A 26,559-nucleotide genomic window follows, 5' to 3' on the forward strand; every position below is an offset into this window, starting at 1 on the left:
ACCCTCAAGGCGCTGGTCCCAGCGAGCCGGCCTCCAGGGGCGGACCCGTGCACGGAGCTGCTCGGAGCAGAAACCCTAACGTCTGCGTCCCTCAGGAGGCTTGTGGACTTGAACCTTCGGGCTGCTGGATAGGGGAATGCCCGAGGTGTGGCTTTAAGCAGGAAAGGGAGGGCGGCAAGAGGATGACCCCGTTTCTGTTAGGGGAATCACATGCACACAGGCGAGTGCACAAACACAGAGGGGGCCTCGGGAATGGGGCGCCCCAGGGATGAACCACCCACCAGGCCCCAAGCGGTGGGCACAAGTCCGTCAACGTTCGTGCCTCGGAGTGGCGGGGGCCAATCCGGCCAATGAGGACCACGAGGGACCGAATCCTTTGCCCTTTGGCCCCAGAGTAAATGAACACATGGCCAGGGGTTATCTCTGAGAGTGGAGTTGTTTTCTTTGACGGTTCCCAGTGCCCAAGGGCCACGTGTCGACTGCACGGCCGGATTTCCAGTCTGTATGACATGCCAGCCCCGTGCTGGGCCAACGATGTTGGGACGCCATGCAGGGGACCTCGTGCCCGGGCCAGCCCCCCACTTCCTGGCTGTTTGGCCCATGGCGGTGATTTAGGCGTTTGGGGGTCAGCGGGCACGGTAACACGACTCCCCTCACACCGTCGTCTGAGGGTCCAAGGAGGTGGGGACAGCAAAGTCCCTGCACGCAGTAAGTGCTCATCGGAAGTCGCCCCTGTTACCCACTGATGTGCTCCTGGCAGCCCTGGGGGCTCGGGGATTGGGGGGGGGGGTCCCGCTTTTCTAGGCATGGCGGCTGAGGCTTGAGAAGTCAGGGTCACCACCCAGGGGATTTCCGAAGCTGGAAACAGAGCTCAGGGCCACTCTGGGCTGTTTGGGAAGATAAGACTCCGTCCTCGTCCGCTTGGTGCTCTGCGGGCGCCTGGGTCACATGTGCCTGCTGTGCTCAGGCCAAGGGGCAGACCCCCAAAACGGAGAAGGGCCCCCAAGCCCGTCATCTGGGGCTGGGACACACAAGTGACCGGGTGGGTGTCTGGCAACCTCTGACCTGGCCCCCGCCGGAAGGAGCTCGCACTCACGCGCGGCGTGGGGAGCTCTGAGCCGCTGGCTGACTGTGCAACAGACCCACCCGAGCAGCAGACCGCTAGACAGCAACGTGCACGCGGCCGGCGGGTCAGGACTGGAAACTGACCAGACCGATGTCACGCGTCTTTTTTCTTTGGAAACACTTCCCTGATGGAAACTTCTATGTTTGCATAAGGAAGTCATGAAATAGATTTTCTTCTCCTTAAACATCTAACACTACGTCATCCGGGTATGATTAAAATACAATTTAATTACCTGATAAAGTCACATTAGTTAACAAAAAGCATCACGCTGGCATCATTAAGCGTTCAGCGAAGCAGAGCTTTGTAGAAAAATCAGAAAGCAAAAGATCATCCGACCAGAGAACCTCTAATAACGAGCGGCTGGCGGCCTCGTCCGGCCCACGCTCCGGGGCTGAGCCCTCCCGGTGAGGTCGGGAGACGGGATGGGCACGGGACCAGCAGACGAGCGTTCAGAAGGCGGCAGCCATTTCCAGTATCTTCCGGAACCAGCATTTGAGGTCAATGTCCTCATCAGCTGGATGAGCTCGCTCAGCGCCTACAGCCTCGACTTCAGACTTTCCACGTGGGTCTTACTGGCAGGAAACTCTGCCCACCACGATGCCCGCTCCAGCACTTTGCTCTCCTGAAGGACGGCGGTCCAGAGGTTTTTATAGAGCTGCAAACAAGGAGCACACGCGTGAACAATACACAAGGTTCCTGAGAACGGCCGAGGGGGCAGACGCAAACCCCCTCGTTAGCTTTTGCTGAAAACACAGGACGTTCTGTCACCTTTTAGAAAACTTTAAGGGGATCTAATGCACGGAAATCTTTTTCTCTAACCGAAAGCAAAGGGTAGAACGCGTTTACGAGGACGGCTCCTCGCGCCTCCTGCCCGGACTCTGCAAGCGTGCGCTAGCCTTCGGCCCTGACGTGCCCTGTCCCCACGCGGCTGCCGGCGGGGCGGGCGCCCGGCACGCGCTGTCCCCCTCTGTCCGGCTTGCCGCCTCCTCCGGGACCTCCGCACTCAACTGCCTCCCGCTGGGCAGCCCCGCGGGACAAGGAGAGCGGCCGCCGTCCCGGACGAAAGGCCGTGAGCGTCGCGGGAGCTGGTGGCTGGTCCTCCGCCCGCCCCAAACCCGGCCCCCAGGCTGACCTCCAGCCCGCGGAGACAAGGAAGGGGCCTACGCTGTGCCTGGCTGGGATCGACAGATTTTACTTTGGAGAAGCGCCTGCAATTTGCCTCCGACACTGTGCTCTGCTCCCTCCCAGACGCACACACTCGGGCTCGCCTGGTGCACGGGCTCCGTGGCCGCTTGGAGCTTCGGGCTTCGCTTAACGATCGTCTCTAATAACCTCTGGCGGCTGGGTTCGTTCACTCAAGACGAACGTCTCACGTGGCGGCACCTGGCTATGGTGTGTGCCACAGAAACCACCCCGACAGGTGAGCCTCGGGCCGGCTCTGGTTCCCACCGTGGGGTCCCCACACCGCGGGACGTGCCCCCCGGGCACCGGTCGCTCTCCTGCCCGTCAGCCTGGCTGCCTCTGCAGGGCAGCCGCACGGGCACGGGCTCGAGTGGGCCAGCCGCACTGGCGCCTTCTGCGAGCGCCAACGCCCCCCTGTGCTCAGGGCCCCGGGGGCGGCCACGTCCCCGCGCTCCGTGACGCCACCGCCCCTGCCGTGTCTCCTCCTCACGCGCCCCCCACGGGCCCGGGCCAGCCCTCTCCCGTGGCCTTGTCGGCACGTCCTCCTCCGTGCGCCTGAGGGCTCCCTGGCCACACCGGGGACCCATTTCGGCCTCCTGCCTCCTCTCCAGAGGACGGTAGATCTGTCCCCAAACCCTGGCTCCGTTGCCCCTGGCGGGGCAGCTGTGGGCAGGCCACGTGGCTTCTCCGGAGGGTGGGTTTCTCCCCGGCACGATGGGCGTGCGACATGCACCGTGTGGGAGGGGGCCAGACGCCCAACCCTGCAGCGCGAGGACGGCAGGCCTCTGCGGGGGCCACTGTCCCCCTGCCAGCCTGAGTCAACGGGGGACTTCTGTCCTGCCCACCCCGGGGCCCAGTGCACCATCCCAACCCCACGTGTGGCCTGGGCCGTGCCCCCTTCCCGGATGTGATCTTGCAAAGTACCGACTCCAGCGTTCCCCTGAACACGCGTGCAGGGGTCCTGTCCCCTTTTGTCCGATTTCCATCGAAACAGAGCCTGGGTCAGTGGCACGTGTCCCCACAGAAAACACACGGTCTTGGGGGTCGGGGGTCAGGCGGGAGTCAGTCCTGTTCCACTGCTCACAGTCGCGAGACCTCAGGTAAGTGACTTTAACACACTGAAACGCCCCCGTGGTAACACAGGGGCAAACACGGGGCCGCCTGTTGGTAGCGCGGTGCTGGGCATCAGCCAGCACACAGAGTTATGAGCTGGCTCAGTAACGAGCACAAGGATCACACGGCAGGACAAGGTGGGGGCACACGCCTGGGGGGGTGTCACACGCCTGTGGGGGGGCACTTTGGTTGGAGCCAGAGAAGACCTGAGAGGGGGCATTCTGCTTGGACCCAATGAATGGAAGTGCTCCAGGAACAGCAGGTACAAAGGCCCTGGGGTGGGAAAGCTCACACACCACAACAGAGAGGGATGGTGAGGCTGGAGTCCAGAGGGCCGGAGGAGCACGGCATAAAATGACCTCGGAGAACCAGGCAGAGGTCAGGCCGCCAGGCTGGGGGTGTGGGAAGGGCCGTGTGCCTGCAGTTTCCGGTATGAGGGCTCAACAGAAGAGCAGCCCGACGGGATCACTTTAAGAAATCATCCTGCAGCATGGCGTGACAGGACAGATCGGGGAGCCGAGGGGGGGCTGCCGGGAAGTGAAGGAACGAGGGGTGAGCGCCCGGTGGCCAGAAGGGGTCAGGAGCCAGCACGGGAACAGGCCCCCGGGGGTGTGAGCGCGAGGGCTGCACGAGGGCCTGTGCTGACCTGGCGCCCCGGGCCGACGAAGGTGGTGCCGCCGCCCCCATCTCAGAGGAAGGCGGGCTGGGGGGGGGGCAGGATGGCTAAGTCACCCCAGGCATCTCCCGGCCGCTCCCTCCACCGCCGCCCGAGCGTGACAAGTCCCCAGAAGGCGCCAGGGCGCTCCGGGCCCACGTCGGCATCTCGGGCTCTGCCACAGCCCCCACCAGCCCCCGGAGAGGCCCCCGCTCGCGCTCGGACACACGGCCGTTCCCGCCGGGCCGCAGGGGGACAGCTGCGCTCACCTCGCCGTCGGCTCTGCCAATCGGTGAGTCCAGGATAAAGTCGGGAGGGGCGATCACGTCCACCAGGGCAACGGCGTCGTCTTTCAGCTGTTGGGAAACAAAGTCCGTATGCCTGGCAACCCCTGCAAATCTCCATGGCAACCCCTAAGAAACAGAGCCCAGGCCGCCTGTTGCCACGACCCGCTAGCAACGCTGACCGCAGCAGGCGCGCGCGCGGCTCGGCCAGTAACGCATTATCTCTTCGTTGGCCTGGACTACAGATCCCCCGGGGGCGCGTCTGAATATTTTCACCACGTTGCTAATCACTCAGGACTTCCAGCGTGTTAACTGCTTTTCAGTAAGGTAGGGGCCCCTCGTAAAAGCGTCCTGCAGGCTCGCTAACTGGCAGCCGTCCTCCGAGATTTGTGTCTGAATCCTGACCCATCTGGGCAGCTGCCGCCGCAGCAGAGGAAAGTATGTCCGGAAAAAATGTGACGGGGAAGGCGTTTACGGGGGCCCGGGAAGGCTGTCCCACGAAGGCGGCCGGTGCACAGTGCTTTTATGGCTCTCCCCTCGTGCGAGTCGCCTTTCACTGGGACACGTGGAACTTATGTGAGGAGCCTCCCAAGGACTTTCTTGAAACGCAGAAGCGTTTTTTTCCGAAAGTAACCGTGAAGTGTCCCGGCTGCACTGACCGGAGCCCTGGAGGGGGGCAGCCTCAGCGATGGAGGCAAGCAGGCGGCCAGCGCGGGACAACGGAGTCCGCGAAGCACAGGAAAGGAGAACACCCGCGGGGGCTCAGGGGCTGCTCTTTAGCGCCCCCGCCTGTCCGCCCCGCGGCTGCGTGCCCTCTGCCCCTCGGGCCTCGCATGAACAAGCCTGGAGCCGTCAGCGGAGCAAGGCCCCTCGTCCAGACAAGGAAACGGTCCGGCTCGGGGGCCGTGCGTGGGGTCTCCGTCTCACCGCGCACCTCGGCCGAGGCCGCACACCCGCCCACGAGGCCCACGTGACCCACCGGCCCGGGCTGGCGCCCCTCCGCCTGCCCGACCCGGGCCTCCCCGAGCGAGAATGGGGACCTGGCCCTGCCAGGCGGTGGACGGAGACGAGGCGTCGGCCGCACACCGTGCACGTGACCACCTGCCTGCGGGGGTCACGGTCACCGGGCGGGGGTCTCGGGGGGCTCAGCTGTTTGAGAGCAGAGGAACACCCGCCGCACTCCTTGTGAACGGCAGCTGGCCCCCGCGGAGCCCACACAGGAAATCCCTGTGGTCGCTGGTTTTGCTCGAGGAACAGTAAACGTGGCCACACGCCGGGGCGGTGCAGCCACAGACGCTGATCCAGAAACCAGGAGGCAGAGGGAGCACACTCACGAGGGGTCCGGGGAGAGGGGGCACCTGGGACTACATCAGCTCCGAGCACGGAGAGGGGACAAATGAGGTGGCCCGTCACCGGCCATTGAGACGTCTGATAAAATGCCGGCGGGGCCTTGACTTAACTGCCCAACGTCAGGAAGACAGAGGACGCAGCTACCTGCGGGGGCCCGACAGGGCAGCACCAGCACGTGTGGCCCTTTAACTGCAAATCGGTTCAAAGTAAGGACAGACACCCTCAGCCACGCTGGGCACACTTTCACCTGCCAGCCGCCCACGGGGCTGTGGTGGTCACAAGGGACAGCACGGCCCCAGGACACATCCACCCCCGTAGGCGTTCCCACTGGATATGGTGCCACACGAACATAAAGCGGGGGCTGGACCCACCTGACCTTTCTGGACGACAAAGGTCAAAGAGTACAATACACAAAAAAATAACGAGGCACCTGGGTGGCTCGGTTAGGCGTCCGACTCCCGATTACGGTTCAGGTCATGATCTCATGGTTCGCGGGATCGAGCCCCAGGTCGGGCTCCGCGGTGCGCTGACAGCACGGAACCTGCTTGGGATCCTCTCTCTCCCTCTCCCTGCCCCTTCCCCACTCGCTCCTGTGCACTAAGTACCTAAATAAATAACTAAATAAGCCACGAAATGAATTTAAGCTGGCCACCGAGTACCTTGGAAGGCTCGAAAAAAGAATTACCCAGGTAGCTGTAAAACAGTGTATTACAGAGTCCGGATTCTAAGACGCTCCCTAAAAATCACGCTTTGCCTAACATTTCTGACACGAGCCTATTTTCCCGTTCTGGCCCAAAGTCGCACGCACGCCTCTGTGTGTGTGTCACCAGGCAGCGGTTACCTGGAACGCGGGTGAATCACAGGAGGGTGATCGCGACTCACCTGTGCGCACAGGTCCAGGATGGTGTTCTCGATCATTTTACCCGCCTGCTCACCAGAAAAGTAGCCACCTGTAAGCAGAGGGAGGGTCACACTGGGCACTGGTGCCCTGCGGCCACGCAGGCCCCTCCGGGCGTCCCGCCCCGCCCCCGCTGCAGGAGGGCTCCCTGCCCCCCAGGCCCGGCTGCAGCCCTTTTCCAGGAACACACTGGCCGGGGCCAGGGCTCCCACGTCCCTGTCCCATCACTGCGCATGCGCCTGGAGGCCACGGCCACCACCGTGGCCGGCTTGCGGCGGCGTCTAGTGGGCCCAAGCATGCAGCCTGTGCATTTCAGAGCACATTTGCCACAGAATCTTTCCTTTGCCTTTTGTGATGGAAACTGCCCGTCACTGGGAGTTGTGTCGTAAAGCACGCGGTCTCCTGCCCTGCACCTGCCGCACCCTCTGTTTGAACCGCTCTCCCCTCTGCTAGCCTCGCATGAGCTCTCGTGGCCTCCGGGGGCAACACCAGCCCCGAGGGGGAACCTGGCTCTTGGCAAGGGGAGTAGGGCACACAGGCTGACTCCTCACCAGGCCGGATGCACGCACAGGACACTTACAGACACACAGGCAGGCTGTCTGCAGCATGAACGTGTCCGGAGGGAGATTGGGGAAAAAGGTCTAAAGTCTCTCCTTGGAAGGACAATAATGAAAACAGGTTGGGAAGCTCAGGCTTGCCCCATGTTCACCAATCTCCCGGGAATCAGCCCACACACCACCTCCTCCAGGCTGCCCTCCTGGGTCCACAGGCTGGGCGTTCCTGAGGGTGCCTCCCAGCAGCCTGGGCTTGTGTCTGTGTAGGACCTATGGGACTCGAGGGGTGGGTAACCAACTCCCTGTCTGGCTAATGTGGGCCTTCTGGAATATTCTCTGAACTGGAAGTGGACTTCAAAGGGACCCTGAGTGAAAGCGAAACTACGTCGGCAACATCGTCCTGATGCCGCTTTTCTTACCACGGGGCTGGAGCTCCTCATCTGCCCACAGGCTCACGCAGCCTGTGAGGACCGCTCAGGACGAGGAGGCCAAGGCTCCCGGGCAGTACAGGCTGCACTCCGGGGCGGGCCGGGGCGGGCCGGGGCGGGGAGGCGGGCTCAGGGGCGGCCGCAGGGCCTCACCTCGGTAGAGCAGGGCCGTGTGCTGGTTCAGGGACCACAGGGCGTAGAGGGCACTGAGCCGCTGGAGCGTGGCCCGCAGCGGGGGCGGCACGCCGGGCTGGTGCACGTACTCGTGGAACCTCCGCACCACCGTGAGCTCCAGGAACGCCAGGGCCAGGGAACGGCAGCGGTACACCTGAAGACAGAGCACGGCCCGGGGCCACCGACCCCCGTGAGCGGGCGGCCGGGGCTCCCGGCACGGCGGTTTCTGGTGGAAGAAACCCTCGGGAACGCAGACGGAGGTCTGAGCTCCGGCGCACGTCCGGACGCGGGGACGACGACAGCAGGTGAGGCGGTGCACGGAGGGGTTACGGCGTGAGAAGCGCCCCCGCGGGAGCGCTGCGGACGGGCCCGCCCGCCAGAATGCCCAGCTCGAAGCTGGCGTTTACGCTCTCCGAGGCCTCGGGAAAGCCGGCGCCAGCGGCCCCGTCTGGAGCACACGGCCACGACTGCGCCCCCAGGAGGCACGGGGGCACGCCGCGGGTCCCCTTCCGCGCCCGGAGCCACGGAGAAGTCGCCGGGTGACCCGGGCCAGCCCCTCGGGGTGACGCTGTGCCCCCTCTCCTGGGCTGCTGAGGAAGCCGCTTCTCCATCCCACTCGCACATCTGTCCCCAAGTTCGGGGACGGCTGACGGGCGGCCAAGGCGTGGGGCCGCCCCCGGCCGGGTCTCATCTGCGGGCGCGGTGCTGACGCTGGCTGGGTCTGTGAAAGCAGGAGGTCACTGCAGACCTCTGGGCCCGGTGTCTCCTTTTTCACCCGGCATCCGAAGTACCTGCTGGTCATTGTTAGCTTTGCTCGTCGGCTTTTCTTTCTCCACTCGATCATCCGACCGGATTTTTTTAAGTCAGAAAAACTGCACTGGCATCACCTGACCTGTTATAACGAGCAGGTGGCGCCTCCGCACGGCAGCCTCAGGGGCCGCGTCTACGCGGGGACGGCTCCGCTGGCTGGGCGTCGGCCACCCCGCGCGTCACCTGAGAATCTGCGCAATGACGGCTGTGGAGCCCACGATGTGAGGGCCGCACGTGCTAGGTCCAGACGGCCGGGGAGGCAGGACGCCTGTGTGAGGGAGGCGCGGCCCAGCGGGAGAGGCCTGTGGCCTCTGAGACTCGGTGGGCCAGAGGGCAGGTCTGCTTCCGTGGGCTGCGGCCCCAGACCCCCCGAGGACCGCTGCACTCAACGTCAGGGGCTCTCTGCTCGCTTAAGTCTGCCCCCAGGGACGTCTGCCACCTCAGACACATCTCCGGTTCTCAAAACTCAGGGGTGGTGTTGACATCTTCGTGGGTAGAGGTGGGGGCGCCGTTGAGCACCACACAGAGCACAGGACAGGCCCCCGTCCCACCGAGAACTGTCTGCCCACGTGTCCACACTGTGGGGGGCCCCTTGCCCCTGGACGGGTCCGGATGGAGCCCCTGCTCCCCCAACCTCCACTAGCCGGGGACACGCGGTGGGGCCACAGCTCTGCTGTTCAGCTCCCAAGTGGTCTTCTGACCCTCCAGCGCCGTGCTGTTTAACCGTCCCCTTTGGGAGTCTGACGAGGCACACCTCGGACCCGATGTGGCCGAGGGTCACCCGTCACTACGCAGCAATGGACCTGGGACCCCGTTTGCAGAGAGCGAGCACTCAGAGGCAGGGCCGGTCACACGTGCAGAGTCAGGAGGGGTGGCCCCTGCCCCCAGCCCCGTCCCCTCCCCACAGTGTCCCCCGTGCCGGGCTCCCCTCTCCCACGAGCCCCCACCCCCACGACGTTTAAACCAACCGGGGTCCAGGTATTCATTTCTGCTGTGCTCTGATCACTGAGGACATCTGCACATTAACAAGCGACAGATACTTCCGGCAAAAAACTAACTCCTAACTGTCCCGGTGTGGACGTCGGCACAGCTGAGCCGGGGCACTTCTCTTGGCCTCGATTTCCTTACGCATCAGAGAGGCCGGCACGAGATGAGAATACGCGAGGAGCCCGTGTGTGGCCGGGGGAGGAAAGCTCATCTGCGTTTGCGAGGCAGACGGCTCTGGACGGGGGGCTCCGGGAGGGGGTCTCTGCCGCCCACCTGTTCACATTTTCTCACTTTGAGCCCGGGAGGGGATTACTCGGCCCAAAGAGGCAATAAACGCAACTATTCGAGAGCCTACTGTGTGCGGGCAGGTGGCGGGTTAGCAGAACGGCAGCGGTCTCTGGCGGCCTCCCCCGCCGAGTCCCGGCCAGCTCGTGCTGGGACGACACGAGAGCAGCCAGTGTCTGCCCCCAAGGACACAGCAGGTTCACTCCCTCCGTGACCCGCCGGTCACTGTCCTTCGACCCGTGTGGCCCTGGTTCAGGTTAAGCAACTGTCGTGCCTGCCGCCTCGGGCCAGCGGCTGGTTCCCCGCCCGGGAGCCCTTTCCCTAACGGGGACGCTGTCTGTGGGTCATGCTGTACGTGCTTCCCCAGTCTGTGGTCTGTCTCCTGATTTCTGTTTATAGAAATAGTGAAAGTTTACATAGTCTGATCTGACAGTTTTTTTTCTACAGCTTCTGGGTTTCCTGTCTTAAGAAGGCTGGTCCCATGCCGAGGCTGCATCAGCGTTCTCTGACACGTTCTTCTCACGCCGTCCTGCTGGTCCAGTCATGATACGGGAAGAGACGGCGTCTTCTCTGGGACACATGAACGTCCAGCCCCGGCCGTGAGAGCTCTCGGCTGTCGGAAACGACCCAGTGCTCGCTCTTAAAATGCTCCGTGATCCAGACCAGGTGCGGAAAATGCAGACTGCTCTTGGGTCATTACCTCCCTTCCAGGCCTCACGGCTGCTCCCCATGCTACACCCCAGCTTCTGAGTGCCGGTCAGCTCAGCAGCTCTCCCCAGGCACCCCACCTCTGCCGGACCCAGAACCCAGGCTGGGCCAGCTGTGGCCTCTCCGTCCTTTTCAGCCATGCCGCTCACTGAAATGCTGCTACGAGGTCCTTCGATGAAGGTCTAAGGGTGAATTATTTCTAAAACGGCTGCGCCCCTGCTCGGGGCCCGCCGTCAGGGTGTCGGGCACAGGCCGGCCGGCACAGGGGCGGAGGGACAGCACGGAGACCCACAGCCACCCCCGGGCAGCTCTCTGGCATCCGGATGGAGGTGCCTTTTGTACCCTCCTCCCCTCCAGAAATGGAGGACCTGTTCCATGTCAACAGTGACGGCCTCACACGCAGAGAACGGAGGGACGTGGGACAAGCTACCGTGCTGCCGTCGCTGTCCAAAAGGCTAAGCCTGCCGTGGCCCCAGCCATTCCACAAGGATCATTTCCCTGCCCCCCCCCCCCCCCCCAGTTTTGGTCGTTGTGACACGAGCTACAGTTTGCTAACTGCAGCCACCTGCTGAATTCGCTTCCTTGAGGCCCTGGGGCCGACCTGGGTCTACTCTTCCAGGCCTTTCCAGTCAAGACGCCATCCTGTTCCCTGAGCTCCACACCTGGGCAGTTGTGCGCGGCAGGTCCCGGGAGACACCACCCGCTTTGCTTCTGGCCCTGTCCACCCGAGCACGGAAGCCGCCGTCCCAGTGTAACGGGAGGGGGCGGGGGCATCTGCAGATGCGCGGATGAGGACGCCGAGTTCTCGACACAGAGCCTCACGGAGTGAGACCAAGGAGAGGGGACGCCATCAGTTCTAGAGACTTCTTGTTTCCTTCATCCATGGCCTCCCCAACAATACCCTGGGTCATGACGGGCCAGCTCCTGACGCCAGGGGGCGTTTCAGAGCAGGCTGCCTCCATACCGTGGATTCCGGAACCCAGGAGCTGGCCCTGACCAAACACGAGAACCAAAGCCACCCTGGGACCCGAGGCTCCTTGAGAAGGGCAGTAATGACCTGAGAGCAACCAAGTGCAGGGCCGGGGGGACCTCATGTGAGTCACCAAGCTGTCGCTGGTCGGCTGGGAGGGACCAGGGCTGGTGCCTGGCCCCAGAGCCCAGCGTCCCAGCTCCAATAGTGACAGCTCTGGACACTGAGCACTTTGTTTTTTTTTAAATTTTTTTTTGAATGTTTATATTTGAGAGAGACAGACAGAGCATGAGTGGGGAAGGAGCAGAGAGAGAGGGGGACACAGAATCCGAAGCAGGCTTCAGGCTCCGAGCTGCAGCACAGAGCCCGACGCGGGGCTCGAACCCACAAACCACAACATCGTGACCTGAGCTGAAGTGGGACGCTCAACCGACTGAGCCACCCAGGTGCCCCGAGGACACTGAGCACTTTAAACATGACACCCACAATCCAGCAAGGTCCCTGCAGCAAACTAGGGTGCAGACAGGTCGTGCACCTGAGGGCACACGGGCAGGAGGGCCTGGCCGGCCACCAGCAGGACATTCAGCTTACGGGGACAGGGCAGCACAGAAATTCAAAGCAAATTCAAAAAGCAGTTTCAAGAACACGCATACCTGACTGTTGTTTCTTGCTTCAAAATCACTGCTTCCTGATCTCTTTTCTTGGTTTACCTTTTGCACACTCTCTCGGAGCAGGTAACAGACCAGCCACTCGTATGCCGCCAGCGGGACTTCAAGACAAGGACACAGAAGGGAAAGTAACGATAGAGCACCCACGTGTGCAGAGCACTTACACGGGCAGGAGGGGCGGAGGCTGCACGGTGCACAGTGATCTTCGTGGCGAGAGTGCGAGGCGGGCCCGGTTCACGGACACGGAGGCCCCAGGCCGGGACAGGCACCGGGGAGGGCACGTTCTGGCTCCGGCTGAGGCCACGGGGCCACGAAGCCACTTTGGGATGGCGGCAAGTTCTGGGTGACGAGACGGGGCGCGTCGCCTCAGTGTCACTACGGCCCTGCACGGACGAGAGGACGGCTTCGCGGCAGATGGCGGGCGAGTGGCGGGAGGAAGGGGTGTCTGTTCAGTGGCCAGCACGGCCCTTGGTCTCCCTGGGACTAGCGGGCAGCTGAGCGGGGGCTTCTCGCTGGCCCTCCCGGGGCCTCAGCCCACGCGCCTTCCTCCCAAGGAGCTCTAGGCAAGAAAGGAGGTGGCACCACAGTGTAGACAGACAGGCACGTGCTGGGAGGAGCTGGAAGAGGGAAGGGCCGCAGGGAGCCCTTGTGCTCAGCGGTCGCCCTCGGCGCGGGGCCCCCAGAAGGGACCACGGGGACCTGGCCACACTGGGTCCGGCCCCAAAGCCTGGGCGGAGGGTCCCGGGGATTCCTCCTGAGTCACACAGCCCGCTTCCGGGGAAGACAGGCGGCACTCGCCGGGGCCCTGCCGCGGACACTCGACTGTCTCAGCACAACTGAGAGGTCCGTGAAAGAACAAATAAACTCACTCACGGGGCCGAGACAAAGCTCACACGCCGAGCGCACACGGCGACCCCGGTTCCTCTGGGGCCTCCTCGAGCCCGTGCCAGAGTCCGGCCACGTGTGGTGGCTCTGCGGGGGCCCCCAAAAGACACGCTCACGTCCTGACGCGAAGCCTGCAAGTGTCTTTCTTGGGAAAAGGCAGCCGTAAGCAGCTAAGGATTCTAGAGACTCCCCTGGAGAGTGCGGGCCCTAAATCCAACAAGCGTCCTATGGGGTCAGAGGGGAGATACACATATGGGGGGGCCACAGGGCATGGAGGAGACGCGGAGTGATGCGACCATGAGCCCAGGAGTGCCGGGGGCCCTGGAGGCTGGGAGAGGCAGGAAGGACCTCCCACCCCCAGCCTCTGCAGCGAGCACAGCCCTGCCCCACCTCCTGGTCCCGGGGCATCTGGACATACCCGCCGGGCACTTGGCTCCACGAGTGACACCAGAACCCCCCGTGTCATCACCCCTCCCCTCCCCTCCCCTCCCCCCGGGGGCTTTGTTCTCACCCAGCCCTCCGTCCAGCAAGCCCCTCTAGGCCGGCCAGCCACCTTCCAACCACCTCTCTGCCTCCCCCGACACTGCCTCTGCTAGACCCCTGTTTCCTGGCCGATCCCCCCTTCCAGGGTGGGGCCCCAACCTCGGTGGGCCCAGAAAGCAAGGCTCGGCTGACTGGCACCAGCCCCCGGGCTGGCGTGGCAGGGTCTGGGTGTGGCCTGCTCTCCGTCCGTGCCCCCACACCCGGTGCTCCCACACGACCTCCTCTAAACCCGCAAGACCCCCCGCGGAGCCGGCCGCCGGGGAGACAGCTGAGTTCTCCCTGCTCCGTCCCTCCCGAGGGAGGGCTTGGAGCGGTGGCCCCCAGTGAGAGCGCACCGTGGGCCAGGCCCCACCCAGAGCAGCGTGGGGACGACTGTGTACTGCAGGGGAAACTGAGGCTCGGAGAGGCCAAGTGCCCAGCCGTAGGTCTCGTGGACTCCAGAGCCTGAGCCCCGTGACTGCGGCCCGGAACCCGCTGAACGGGTGGTAGGAGGCGAGCCTCTGCCTGGTGCGCACACGGCTGTGAGAAGCGCAGGTTGGACTGCAGATCAGCCAAGGAAAGGAAAGAACCGGGCCTCGTGTCAGGTGGCAGCACAGGTCCTCAAAGGCGCCGGGACATTTGCGAAACCCGTCCTCGGCACACACGCTGGCCTGCGGGTCAGAGGAAGCGGGGAGATGCGGAAGGCAGAGCCGTGACCCCCCGCCCGCCGCTGAAGGAAACCCTCTGCACCTTCCCGGCAGGCGGCTCTCTGCACTGAAGGGTCTCGTGTCCCGGTCCTACAGAGCTCGAGGGTCAGGAAGACTTCACGTACTCTTTAGCAAGGACGCAGCCGATGCGAGCCAGGGCCCACGTGTGGGATGTGATGGCCACACGCCCCAGGGACAAGGGGCCGGCCACGCGCCACACGCTGCCTCCTCCGTGCGCGGAGAGGAGCGTCGGCATTCGGGGTCGGGCACTGTCGCCAAAGGAACTTCAGCTGCATTGTTTCCTCCCGAAAACGCAGGCCAGGGCAGTCACAGGGAAAACACGACTCTGTCCGGGCACGTGTCCTGCCGCGGGTTCGCAGGTGCTGCCTCGGCTTTCGGTGTCCGCGAGGGGCAGCGGGGGGGACCCGTGCGGAGTCCTGGGGACGTCACGCGGCTGGCAGACCGCTGGTGTTCCGTCTGGTTTCACGACGGGTGACGGTTTCTGGGGAAAAATTCTGGTGGCATTGACGTCGCGAGAGGCATTAGGTTATTTTCCGGCGCGTTCTGTAGCAACACTGGGCTGGGGAGCTCTGCCACCATCTGAAACCGATCTTCAAGCGTGCCCCACCGTGTGTACAAGGGCAGACGGAGACCTGTAGGTCAGCTACTGTCCGGAAAGCCGTGACAGAACGTGGCGACCGATGAGAAATCAAGCGGTTAGGGCAGAACCTTCCTGGATGACGATGGAGGAGAGCCAGCTGGGAAGCCAGCCCGCCTGGGTCCTACTCTTGCCCCGGCTGCTGACGTGGGCTGGGCCGGCCGGGACCACCCGGCCCAGCCTCCTCTAGGGAGACGTGAGCAGTGCGTGCCCCGCAGGGCCAAGCGGACAGTGTGCGGCCGGTTCCAGCACCCGTGGCTGCTGCGATGTCTCGGGCTCTCGGTCCCTGGCGGGTGGGTGGGCGGGCGGCAGGTCCTGTACCCAGAGGACCCAGCGGCCCCCGGACCCCAGGGGACGTGGACTCTGGGGTCTCCTGACGCAGCTGCCCTCCTCCCACGCCGCAGGCGCTCTGCTGACAGCGGTCGGGGGAACAAAGGGCATCTCGCGGTGAGTCTGGGGAGGCCAGAGCCACGCGTGGCTGCGTTTACCGCAGTGGCCGACGGGTCCCGAACACAAGCATGGTAGGAGCACGGGGCCCAGCGTCCCCACGAGAGCCTGTCCCTGCCCACCCGGGGACGCCTGTGCTTGTGGAAGAAGCTGCCTTTCCCCCTGCGGCTGCTGGGTTGAGAGTTGGCTACGTGTCCGGCTCTTGATTCTGGCTCAGGTCATGGCCTTACGGTTCCTGGGTTTGAGCCCCGAGCCAGGCTCTGTGCGCTGACAGTGCAGAGCCCGCTTCGGATTCTCTCTCTCCCTCTCTCTCTGCCCCTCCCCGCTTGCTCTCCATCTCAAAAATAAATAAACGTTTAAAAAAAGAGAAGAGCCTGGAGAGGCAGATGCTGCTATCGCCCCGGGCGTGGCCAGCGGGCCGAGGCGGGCAGGGCCGGAGCAGACCCAGGCGGCCGGGCGCCCTCTCGCTCTCCTGGCGGGTGGGCTGCACTTCCAGGTCCCGGGAGGCTCAGCGGAAGAGCGGCTCCTTTCCAGCCGCAAGGACGCGCGCTCCGAGGTCCGCCTCGCCGCCAGCCCACAGAGGCAGTCCGCGAGGGCGCGGAAACCGGCGTTTCGGGGAGGAATGAAGCAGGTGCGTTCGGTGCTCACGGGTCGGACGACGGTGAGACCAGTGACGTTTCTGCGGTGGCTTCGAGCGCCGCATGTCTGACGCGGGACTTGACAAAAAGCTGAGCGGGGCCCCGCGGGAGGCGCAGGCCCGGGCACGAGTTCCAGCCCTGTTCCTGTGGGAGTCTCCTCCGGGGGCTTGTGGGGGCTGGTGCCGGGCCTCGGAGCGCAACAGGCCGGGCCGGACCCGGGCTCGGCGCGGATACCACGGACGCGCCGCTGGACCTTCCTGGGCCTGGGCGCCGGGGGAGCGTGGGGACGTGGGGGGGACCGGACGGAGCGGGGGACGCGACCAGAGCCTCTCCACCTCACACGCCCCCCGACCAGCACCGCCACCGCCCCGTCCGGGACACCCATCTTCTCTCGTGTTGCTCTGTTCCCACGGCGGACAGAGCGGCCTTCGCTCCAGAGGGACGTTTCAGAGTGAACCGTCACAGCGCGCACACAGACCCGTCAGTCAGCCGCTCTCTTCTCCAGAGTCCCGTGTTTCCCCCAGCCCTGGATCAACGCGCACGGTCCGCTGGGCACATCCCCGCCCCCGCCCCGTGGCCACCCCGTCCGTGTCACTGAGATCTCAGACGGGCTGTCCTGGGCAGCCAAGCCCGGTGTGTGGACCCCTGCCATGCAGAGCCCCTGCGCCTTTGCACAGGCCCATCCCTATTGGACCGTAATGCCACGTGAGAGCAGGAACCCGGTCGCGGCTGGCTCTGCCCCCCCGCCAGGCTGTCACGGCCACACAAGACGAGCACGGGGACCAATGGTCACGGCCGCTGAGCCTGTGCAGAGGCCAAAGGGGGGGAGCACACTGCAGAGCGGGGGCCGCGGAGGTGATGCAAGTGTGGCCGGCACGTGCAAAGGCCCTGAGCAAAAGGGCCCCAGCTTCCTGTGAAAACGGCTCAGTCACAGGGGCGGCCGGTGGGCCGGAGCCCAGCTGCCCAGCGAGGCAGGAACCCAGAGCCTCTCCGTCTTCGCCCTCAGAGGGGGAGGCAGCACCCGACTCAGGAGTCAGGCCGGGGAGGTGCTGGGTGATCGTAGGAACCGACCAGCCGCCTGCAGGCCCTACCAAAGCCCCCCACTGCGGTACAGTGTGCCCCCCGGGATCACGAGGGGAGGGACATGGGGAGAGAGTGTGCTCACCTGACGATTCCAAGCAGCCGGCGACGCTGGGGCACGAGAACCTCTGGTCGAGGATGTCGGGATAGGCTTCCAGAAAGTCCACAGTCCCCAGAGGGCTCTCAAGGCGAGCGCCACCTACAAGTACACCCAGGACCCGGAGTGACGGACGCCGCCCCGCCTCGCTGACCGCCCCCCCCCCCCCCCACCGGAAGGTGGTGAGTCACTGCCTGAGGACACACGTCCTTCCTGCAGACACGGGGGGACGAGCTGGCCCGGCGGGGCCCGGACGGCCCAGCTGCACCAGCGGGGGCGGGGTCTTACCCTGGAGGCGGAGCTCCAGCAGGCCGAGCAAGTAGCCGCTGGTCTGCTGCAGGAGGACGTTGTTGTCCCCTTCGTACGTGCAGTTGGGGTCGTTCTCGTTCCTGAGGTCACCCAGGCGGTTCACTGCAACGGAGCCACGCGCTTCATCACTTCCTGCGCTCGTGGGACGGTACTGCCACCATCCCTTCGGCCCGACCGAGACACCGCGCTCCGAGGCCGCCGAGGCCCCGCTCCTCCCCAGCCGGGTCTCCACCTCCCAGCCTGGCCGCTCTGCCTTTAAGGGGACACACGGAGCCACGCGGCCAGGCCCCCGATGCCCACAGCGCGGCGCTCGAGAAATGCCCGGCGTCGCCCGCGTCTCCCTCTCCCCTGCTGACTGCGGGCCTCGCGAGGGTCGCTGACAGACACGGGCCCCTCAGGGGAGCTGCCCACCCCGTGGCATTTTTTTTACACAAGAAACGTCAGGTATCAGAAGACGACGCTCAGCTTTTTTTTGTTGTCTCTCCCGCCGATCACGGGACTTCGTTCCTCTGCCTGTTTTACAAGGTACGCTTTCCAGACCCTCCCGTCTGGATCTCCATCCTCCGACGGAGAATGTTCTCCACAAGCCAGGCTGGGCCGGGAGGAGCCAGAGGGAAAAGCGGGGGGCTCCCAGGCTCACACGCTGCTGGGAACGGGGCCAGAGAGCCCGCACGAGGTTCTGTAGCCGCCGCCGGGCTTGTGGTCACCTGTGCCACCCTGATCGTTTTCCCCCGACTCGGTGCCCCAGGCCGTAGAGAGACCTCCCTACAGAAACAGTCGGGCGAGGCCACGGAGAAATAACTTGCAATTGCTATTAAACCTGGACAGGGCCCGTGACATCCGCCCCGCTGAGTCGGGTCTCGCCCACTGCGGCCTGGCGTTTATACACAGGACACGGACACAGGAGTTTCTTGTCATCTGCACTGCTGCACGTTCAAGTTCATTATCCCACTTACGGCCCAAAACGGCCAACTGTTTACAGGGACTCCAGGAGTCGTAACGACAGAAACTACAGAACGCTGCACAGAGGACAGCATGGGTGAGTGACACAGCACAGCCACGGTTGCCTGTTCGTCAGCAGGGAAGGGGGAGGTGGAGGCAGCCGAGGGACGGCCGAGGACCGCCCGCGTGACAAGGAACGGGACAGATCCTCGCCAGGAGCACGTGATCATCCACAGCCCATCACTGACATGCTCGAGCTCGGCAAGAGCCTGCAACGCTTCTGAAGGTATCCGCTGATACAAGGCTGTCGCGTTCCGCTGTTTGGGAGGCGCATGGCCTTCTGGGAGTAACTGGATGTTACCCATCAATTATTGCACAACAGGGGACGCCTGGCTGGCTCAGTCGGTTAAGCGTCCGACTTCAGCTCAGGTCACAATCTCGCGGTGAGTTCGAGCCCCGCATGGGGCTCTGTGCTGACAGCTCGGAGCCTGGAGCCCGCTTCGGATTCTGTGTCTCCCTCTCTCTCTGCCCCTCCCCTGCACACGCTCTGTCTCTCTCTCTCTCTCAAAAAAATGAACATTAATTTTTTTTTTTTTAATTATTTCAGAGTGGCACACGGGAAGCTCACGAATGATTACGGCATCTGTGAGAGTACCGAAAGTTCCAACGGTGACGCGGCCCCTGGCCACGTGCCACAGGCCCGACGCGGTGCCAACCACTTTACGTGTATTAACTCACATAAGCACCGCACGTGCCCGTGTCGCGGTATGCTCCTGTCGACCCTGGTTCGTAGGTAGGGAAACTGAGGCACAGCGAGGCTAGCTGGCGGGCCCGTGGCCGCGCGGCTCGTGACTGGCAGGGCAGGAGCTGGTCAGAGGCTGTCGCCTGCCTGCTCTCTTTACCACACACCAGCTGCCCAAACGACAGCCAATGCCAAGAAAAACTCTCTTTTCCTACGTTTGAGAATTTTTCACCAGAACAAAGTCCGCTGTTGGTTTACTGCCAGGTCAGTCGCCGAAAAGTCACGACTCAACAAACGGATCACGTGCTTTCTGCTCTGGTCGTCGGCGGGCCCTTCGCACCGTCTCTCCTCAGACGTGGGAACATGAGGCCTCGGAGAGCGCAGGGATGTGTCTAGGCCAGGGGGTCGGCAAACTTGCTTTGGAAAAGGCCAGACGCTGAGCCTGATCTCAGGCTCGACGCAGACGACGCGACTCCGTTCGTCATGCGAATGCAGCAACAGGAAACCCATGGACGGACGGGTGTGGCCACGTGCCGATGAAACTTGATTCGCAAAAACCGGCGGTGGCTGACTTTGGGCGCCTGGCTGCAGTCTGCGGACCCCTTGAGTCAAAAGGAGGGCTACGGATAGGAAACCGTCACGCCTCTCAAGACCTACCCGCCAGATAGCCGTGTCCTCCGCACGCCTCCCGGCATTCCTGAATTCCCCGCTGCGCGGTCCACGAAGCCAGGGGCTTGCTGCCCGACACCAAGGCGTGGATCTCACGTCCGAGCTCTGCCTTGGGAGAGGAAATCGACAAGAAGAGATGAAAAGAGGCTGACCTCTTTTCATCAAGAGATGACCGGAGGTCAGAGGTCAGTTCGCCCCTAGCGTCGAAGGCTCACGTCCCCTCTAGTCTTATCTAAGACACGCGACAGCTGCGGGACAAAGGAAAAGACAAAAAACCACCTTAACCTGAAAAGGGGAGTGGCTACACTGTGGTACAGACAGTTCCATGGCAATGAGCAGATGGACCGGGGCTCTGTGCAGCAAATAGACGCCGGGGGCATAAGGGTGATCACAGACGCAAAGCACAGAAGCAAGGAGTCCATCACGGCTCACTTCCCGTGAAGCTCGTGAACCTGAAGCGGAGCACCTGCGGAGGAAGGAAGAACCGAAGGCGGGGCGGGGAGGGTGCGCCCCTCTGAGGAGAGGGGCGGGCGGGCCCGGGGCCCAGGAGACAGCGTGGGTGACAGGGAGCCACAGTCGTCTCCGTAAGGGTGTCCCGGCCGGCGTCTCGGGGCGGGTCTCACCCTTTGCTTCTACCTGACGTTTCACAGAAACAAGAGAGATGAACACACAGCCCCGCTAAATGAGATGGTCCGTTTTGCCAATGTTTTCAACTTGAAAACGTCAGGGCCACTCCCAGGCCCTGCCGTGCGCCGGTTAAACCGCTGGGTTTCGGAAAGAATAAAGCGTGATCACCCTAACGTTACGAAGGGGATGAGTCCAATGTCAGCTGCGGAAGCTTCAGTGACTCATCCCCGTGCTCCCAGGGCCTGTGCTTTGCCGCGCAGTGCACCCTGCTGGCCGCCTCCCGACTCCCGGACGTTTACGCTGAATATTCCAAAACGTGCTAATTTGGTACAGGCTTTTTAGGGTGTTGGACTTCACACCGATCGGCAGGATTTCTGACCCGTTTTCAAACCTGTTTTCTCGTGATTCACATTTCACTCGTGCCCGGGAGGCAACGTGAGGGACTATGGAAAGTCCGTCGTAAACTGTTTATGCAGGAATCAGCCCAGGATGACTTTACACAGTGCCTGAGCTCAGCGGACGCTCAAATCTGGCATAAATCCTTGACTGTCCGTTCAAATCCAGTCAGCTGGATTCAGCCTTTGCAGGATTGTTTACGAAAGGATCAGAGCCGTGAAATCTACTGAGGGGCCGGTAATGTGGATTGTGCAAACTCATCATGTTTTCAAAAGCAGAAGGCCAGCTGAGCTCACGGACTGGAATTAGGAGTCGCGTCAGCCCGTCCTTGAGGAGCAGGAATACGGACGCACACCCGAACGGTCCACACCGCAGCGAGGGTTCTGGGGGTCCTGAGCGGGGGGGCGGGGCACGGCTAAGGACACGCCTCACGTTCGCCCCACGAGGCCGCCACGGACGGACAGATGTCGTTCGGGAAGACGGGTTGATGTGTGCCGTTCAACCTCGGCGACAGCTAACGAGGTTCAACACCGCGGAGAAAAGAGAATCGCCTCTCACCTGCCTGGTGCTGCGGTCCGTTCCCATGAGGCCTTGCTGAAACTCCGCCAAGTTCAGGAAGAGCCATTTGGAAAAGTGGTCTAAGGCATACACAGCCGCCAGGTAGGGAAGTAAGCGCCATCGCTAAAATCGACGAGACGCTCACGTTAACACAGCACGGTCCTCCCACAGAGCCCGCCCCCGCCCGCAGACAACACCCTCCTCCTCCTGAACCCACCCCCTTGGCGGAGAGCCCCCCTCGCCCCCGGGCAGAGACACACCCCTCCCTTCGTAGGGAACCAACTCCTCCTCAGAAAACGCACCCCCGCCTCGTAGGGAACCCAGCACCCCCCTCAGGGACCCCCCACCCCCCCCGGCCGCTCGCAGGGAACCCAACTCAGCCTCACTCAAAGGTGCTCTTTGTGTACCAGGTTCAGGGGTCTCACCAACGGGACCGCTGGGAGGGTGACTATCGGCCCCCCCGCCACGCCGGGCTGCACAGGTGATCGCTTGGGCTTTGAATGCCCACCAGGGGCCAAGTGATGACCCCTCAGCCACCTGGGAAAGTGAGGCCCACAGGGGGCCAGGAGTCCGCCCGGGCAGGGAGGGGGTCTCTGCACGCCCAGCGCCGCACGGCTGGAAGGGCGTGGAGGAAAAAGCGGGAAAGGACCCGGCAAACGGGCACCACCCCCGCCTACCGCTTACGGAACAGAGGGCCACACATCCTGCCAACCGCTCTCCGTGGACTCGGGCGTTTAATCCTCATAGCCACCCCACGAGGAGGCGTCATCATCGGTTCTGGTCCGTGAGGAACCCAGACCCCGGGGAGGCGGCACAAGGCGGCCCTGCCCAAGGGCACGTGGCCAGCAGGGTGGAGCCCGAGCGTAGTGGCCCGAGTGGGCTCCCGGACCGTGATTCACCCTCGATGACCAGCAGTCGGGCGCGCTGACCTCGCAAAGGCCACGGGGCTCGCGGGGGAAGGAACGGCGTGCGCCACAGACATTCTGCTTCTCTTCGTTTGCTTATTACTAAAACAGGCACGCGGCCACGGTGAGAAGCGGGAGAAGAAACAGAGATTCTCTTACGGTTCCCTCAGGCTCTCCCTCAAACACCCCTGCGTTTCCACAGTGCTCGGCCCGAGACGGGGCCGGGCTTCACTGCCGGACTCGGACAGGAGCCCCCTGTCTGACCCTCGATGCCCCCACCTGTGAACTGGGACTGCGCCCCACCCGGTGAAGGCCAAGTGCGCCAGGAAGGCGTGTGAGAAGCGTGGAGGCCGGGCGGGAGAAGGGCGGATACCGCACAAGCACCGCGTGCTCCCGGGATAAAACCGCGCCCCCTTTGGCATCCAGGCCGCCTCGTCCCCCAAGGACGGGCCGGACGAGCATCCCTCCCGCTACTCTAAATGCTGTCACCACAAACGGCCCGAGCGCCCGGCTGCCACAGCGGATTGTTCCCGCGGGGTCGCTTCTTCGGGACGTGGTGAGGGAGCCAGAGAGTGGGGCCCGGGACGAGCCGCCACCGCCGGACCCCGCGGAGGCTTTGCGCGCAACCGCGCGGGAGCCTCACCAGCACACACTTCTTCCAAGGGCCTCATTCGGGCTACCGCACACACGCCTTTTCCTGAAAACCCAGGTTCGAGAAGCCTCCCGCCCAGCGGCCAGGCTCCTTCCCATCAGTTGCCCTGACCGTTGCCTGACGGGGTCTGACGGCCCCCCAGCAGCCAGAGCGCAGCGGCTCAGAGACCCGCAGGTGCCCCCGCGACAGGAGGGACAGGCCGGGACGCCCGCCACAGCCGTACCTGCGTCTGATACTCGAGCACCGGTACCTCCTCCTCGTCTGTCGGCCCGAACTGACGCCGCGTGGCTGAGAAACGAAGGGCTATGGAAACGGCCAGCTTTAAGTTCACCACGGACATGGCCACGATGATGGCCCGACCCATGGAGAGGTTGTTCAGGGACGCCCCGAAGCGCTGCTTGGCGTCCTACAGAGAAAGCACACGTGGTGAGCGCGAGCGGGACTCCCGGCGGCCTCGGGGACAGCAGCACGCAGACGGCCGCGCCCGATGGTTCCCTGGGCGCCCCCCACCGTGCACCCCCAGGCCAGGACCGCCGGGCGGGCCGGGCTGCAGAGGCGCAGGTGTCGTAAGGCCCCCAGCAGGGACCCTCCGGCTGCAGGAGGAGGGATGAGTGCCCCACAGGGCGCCACCCCCAGCCGCCCGGAGCCCCCCAAGGCTTAGCCACGCCTGGCACGAAGCAGGGACCCAGCGCCCAGGCGTTGCCACTTGGTGCCAGCGTCCCGTTCCCGTGACCCCCGGTGCCCCAGAATCCTCCCTCCCCGCGGAAGACGACCTTTCTGATGGCATCCTTTCACGTGTTCTTTCACGACAGGTAACGGCCTCACGGGCACCGTGTCAATCCGCCGCAGACCTCAGGGCCCCGGGCACCGTGTCCCACAGTGGCGGTGCCGTGGGCACATCCCGCTGCCAGTCTTAACTCCTCCGGGCACCCCGACCTCCCTCACCTCTTGCCGCCTCTCCCGGCTTCGCTTCTTTCATTCTTCAGACTTTTCTTCCGCAGTCACACCCACGGTGGAACTGGCGTGGCCACCTCGCGAGCCCGCGCCTGCCGGAGGGCGTTCCCCACACCCCACACGCGCACGACACTTTGGGGGTCACCCCGCCGCCTCCTCGCACGCAGAAACCCGGAGGCTCAGGGAGCTTCGCTCCGTGGGAGCCAGAGCTGTGCCCTCTCCGGAGATCCCGGGTGCGTCTCTGGGAAACGTTCTCATGTCTCTGCGGCGTGTCTGACGCGTGAGCTCCCGTGACTCGTCCCTGGTGCCGCACGGGCCCTCGGTCGGGTCTTCTCCCCGTCCTCGGACGCTCCTCGCCCCTGCTGCTCCCACACTTGCCTCCTCTCGCGCTGCTTTGGCCTCTGCTGCGCCTTCCGCGGACCCCTCCCTCGGGCCTCCCAGCCTCTGCCCCGCACCTGCTCCGTTCGTCCCCTCCTCGTGTGCCTTCCATTCCTTCGCCGTCTGGTTAGCGTCTAGCGAACGGTTGATGTTACTCTTTCCGTTTCGAAGAGACTCTGGTGTCGTGCTGACTTCTCGTCCCTAGCGCCCCTGCCACGCTTCCTTCCAATCCTGCCGTCCCGACTCCAGTCAGGCGGTGTGTGTCCTTGGACAGAGTCCTCCTCCAACGGGCCCACCTGACCTCAGACACCGGGAGGCGACCAACTGCTCCAGTGTGTCCGTGACCATCGTGTGTCTATCACTCAAAGGACTCCGGGATGTGGTGAGCCCCGGACACCAGAGAACACTGTCACCCCCATTTGGGATGGCCGCCACACGCGCTTAAACCCTTTGGGGGAACAGCACCAGCAGGGGGCAGCCTTCCTGAGCAGCCCTGGAGGGCTGGGGGGGTGAGCAGCGTCTGGCATCATGCCCTGGGGGCGTAGGGGACCCAAGTGCCGCCTTCCTTGTTGGTGACACTGGAACCTGAACCGAGCGGGGTTTGCCACTGGCCAACCCAGCTGGGGCGGGTCTCCGGGCAAGCCCCGGGAGCGTCCTGTGCAGCAGAGGGCCTTCCACCCGCGAGGTTCCCCACCTGGAGACACCTGTACCTTAAAGGGGGTGACGTAGGTACCCTCGGGGGTGACGTCTCCAGTCTGGTTCAGGAGGGCTCGGCGAGGAATTCTCACCTTGTGGAACATGGCAAATCTGTGGGGAGATACAGCAGGACTTCTGGTGACACGGGGCTCTGGCCCTGGCATCAGTCTCCTCTCCTTCCAGAAACCCAGTCAAGTAAGGGCAAAGGAAAGCCAAAAGGGTGCCAATCCCCCAAAGAAAAAGAAAATGGGAGAAGACAACAGAGACAGGAAATTTCAACGAGTTTTTCTAGCTAAAAAGCTTCAATAGAGGCTACATGGGTGGCTCAGTCGCTTAAGTGTCTGACTTTGGCTCGGGTCACAATATCACAGTTCGAGCCCCGAGTCGGGCTCTGTGCTGACGGCTCAGAGCCTGGAGCCTGCTTTGGATCCTGTCTCCGTCTCTCTCTGCCCCTCTCCTGCTCTGTCTCTGTCTCAAAAGTAAATAAACATTAAAAGAAAATGGTTTTTTTTCTTTTTAAATTTTTTTAATGTTTATTTATTTTTGAGGCAGAGAGAGACAGAGCATGAATGGGGGAGGGTCAGAGAGAGGGAGACACAGAATCTGAAACAGGCTCCAGGCTCCGAGCTGTCAGCACAGAGCCTGACGTGGGGCTCGAACTCACGGACCGTGAGATCGTGACCTGAGCCGAAGTCGGCCGCTTAACCGACTGAGCCACCCAGGCGCCCCAAGAAAATGTTTTTTTAAAAAGGTTAAATGAAAAAATGTGGTGTGCGTGAGGCGGGGCTCTGGGCCAAAACAATGGCCACATACTGGGAATCACGAGCCAGGTTCCTGACGCTGCTGGGACAAAGCTGGTCGGTCAAGAAAAAAGGAGACAACTGACTTTTTTCAGGTTCTCACCCTTCAATTTCATACCAGAATCCACGATACGATGTGAAAAATGAACAAACTAAGGTTTTGAACTCTCGTGTGACACAAACGAACACCGTTACCGTATCAGTGATCCAAAAGCAAACAAATCAGTTTCTTCTGAAACGCTGAGAAGAGCCAACTCACTCCCACGTCACTTAGGGAAGCTATTTTTTTATCGCTGTCAGGTTGGGAAAGCCTATTCCCTTGTCTAAGGGACAAGGTCAGGCAGAGGACTGGATGTTCCATAATCCGAACAAAAACCCCAAACCACCTTGTGAATACCGAGAGCTCCCACGGCGACCGATCTCATGACCAAGAGCACTTTGAGTGCCATCCAGAACGCTCTCTGGCTCACCCACGGGAGACGGCGGTTTAAAGCATGGCGTCATCGAGCCAGAGGGGAGCAGGGCGCCAGTTCCGCCCAAGCAGGGTCCTGGCCACCCCCTCCCTCTGTCCGTCTTCGTCTAGCGCCCACCCCCTCCGGCCCGGCTCACTGACACAACCACCGCTGGGCTCTCTGCCGGGCCACGTCCTCAGTCTGTCCTGCACGTGGGAGCACGGCCCTTTCCAAACTGCTGACCGGAACGGGG

At 63.2% G+C, this 26,559-nt stretch overlaps 1 protein-coding gene across 4 annotated transcripts in view; it reads right to left on the minus strand.

The window, feature by feature from the left end:
• Positions 1-1,333: 1,333 nt before the first annotated feature.
• ACOX3 (acyl-CoA oxidase 3, pristanoyl) overlaps positions 1,334-26,559 on the minus strand; it is a 42,296-nt gene continuing 17,070 nt past the window's right edge. For all 4 annotated transcript variants that reach the window (XM_042937019.1, XM_042937020.1, XM_042937021.1 and 1 more), the window contains 11 exons: positions 25,069-25,165; positions 23,250-23,432; positions 21,470-21,592; positions 19,877-19,997; positions 17,515-17,637; positions 17,215-17,328; positions 12,178-12,293; positions 7,744-7,918; positions 6,593-6,660; positions 4,346-4,432; positions 1,334-1,781 (listed from right to left, as the gene is read on the minus strand). In XM_042937019.1, coding sequence (XP_042792953.1) covers positions 1,662-1,781; positions 4,346-4,432; positions 6,593-6,660; positions 7,744-7,918; positions 12,178-12,293; positions 17,215-17,328; positions 17,515-17,637; positions 19,877-19,997; positions 21,470-21,592; positions 23,250-23,432; positions 25,069-25,165 — 1,327 coding nt within the window. In that variant the 3' untranslated portion in view covers positions 1,334-1,661. The remainder of the gene's footprint in view (positions 1,782-4,345; positions 4,433-6,592; positions 6,661-7,743; positions 7,919-12,177; positions 12,294-17,214; positions 17,329-17,514; positions 17,638-19,876; positions 19,998-21,469; positions 21,593-23,249; positions 23,433-25,068; positions 25,166-26,559) is intronic.

Source organism: Panthera leo, chromosome B1 (assembly GCF_018350215.1).
Source record: "Panthera leo isolate Ple1 chromosome B1, P.leo_Ple1_pat1.1, whole genome shotgun sequence".
In the NCBI taxonomy this organism is placed as follows: Eukaryota; Metazoa; Chordata; class Mammalia; order Carnivora; family Felidae; genus Panthera; species Panthera leo.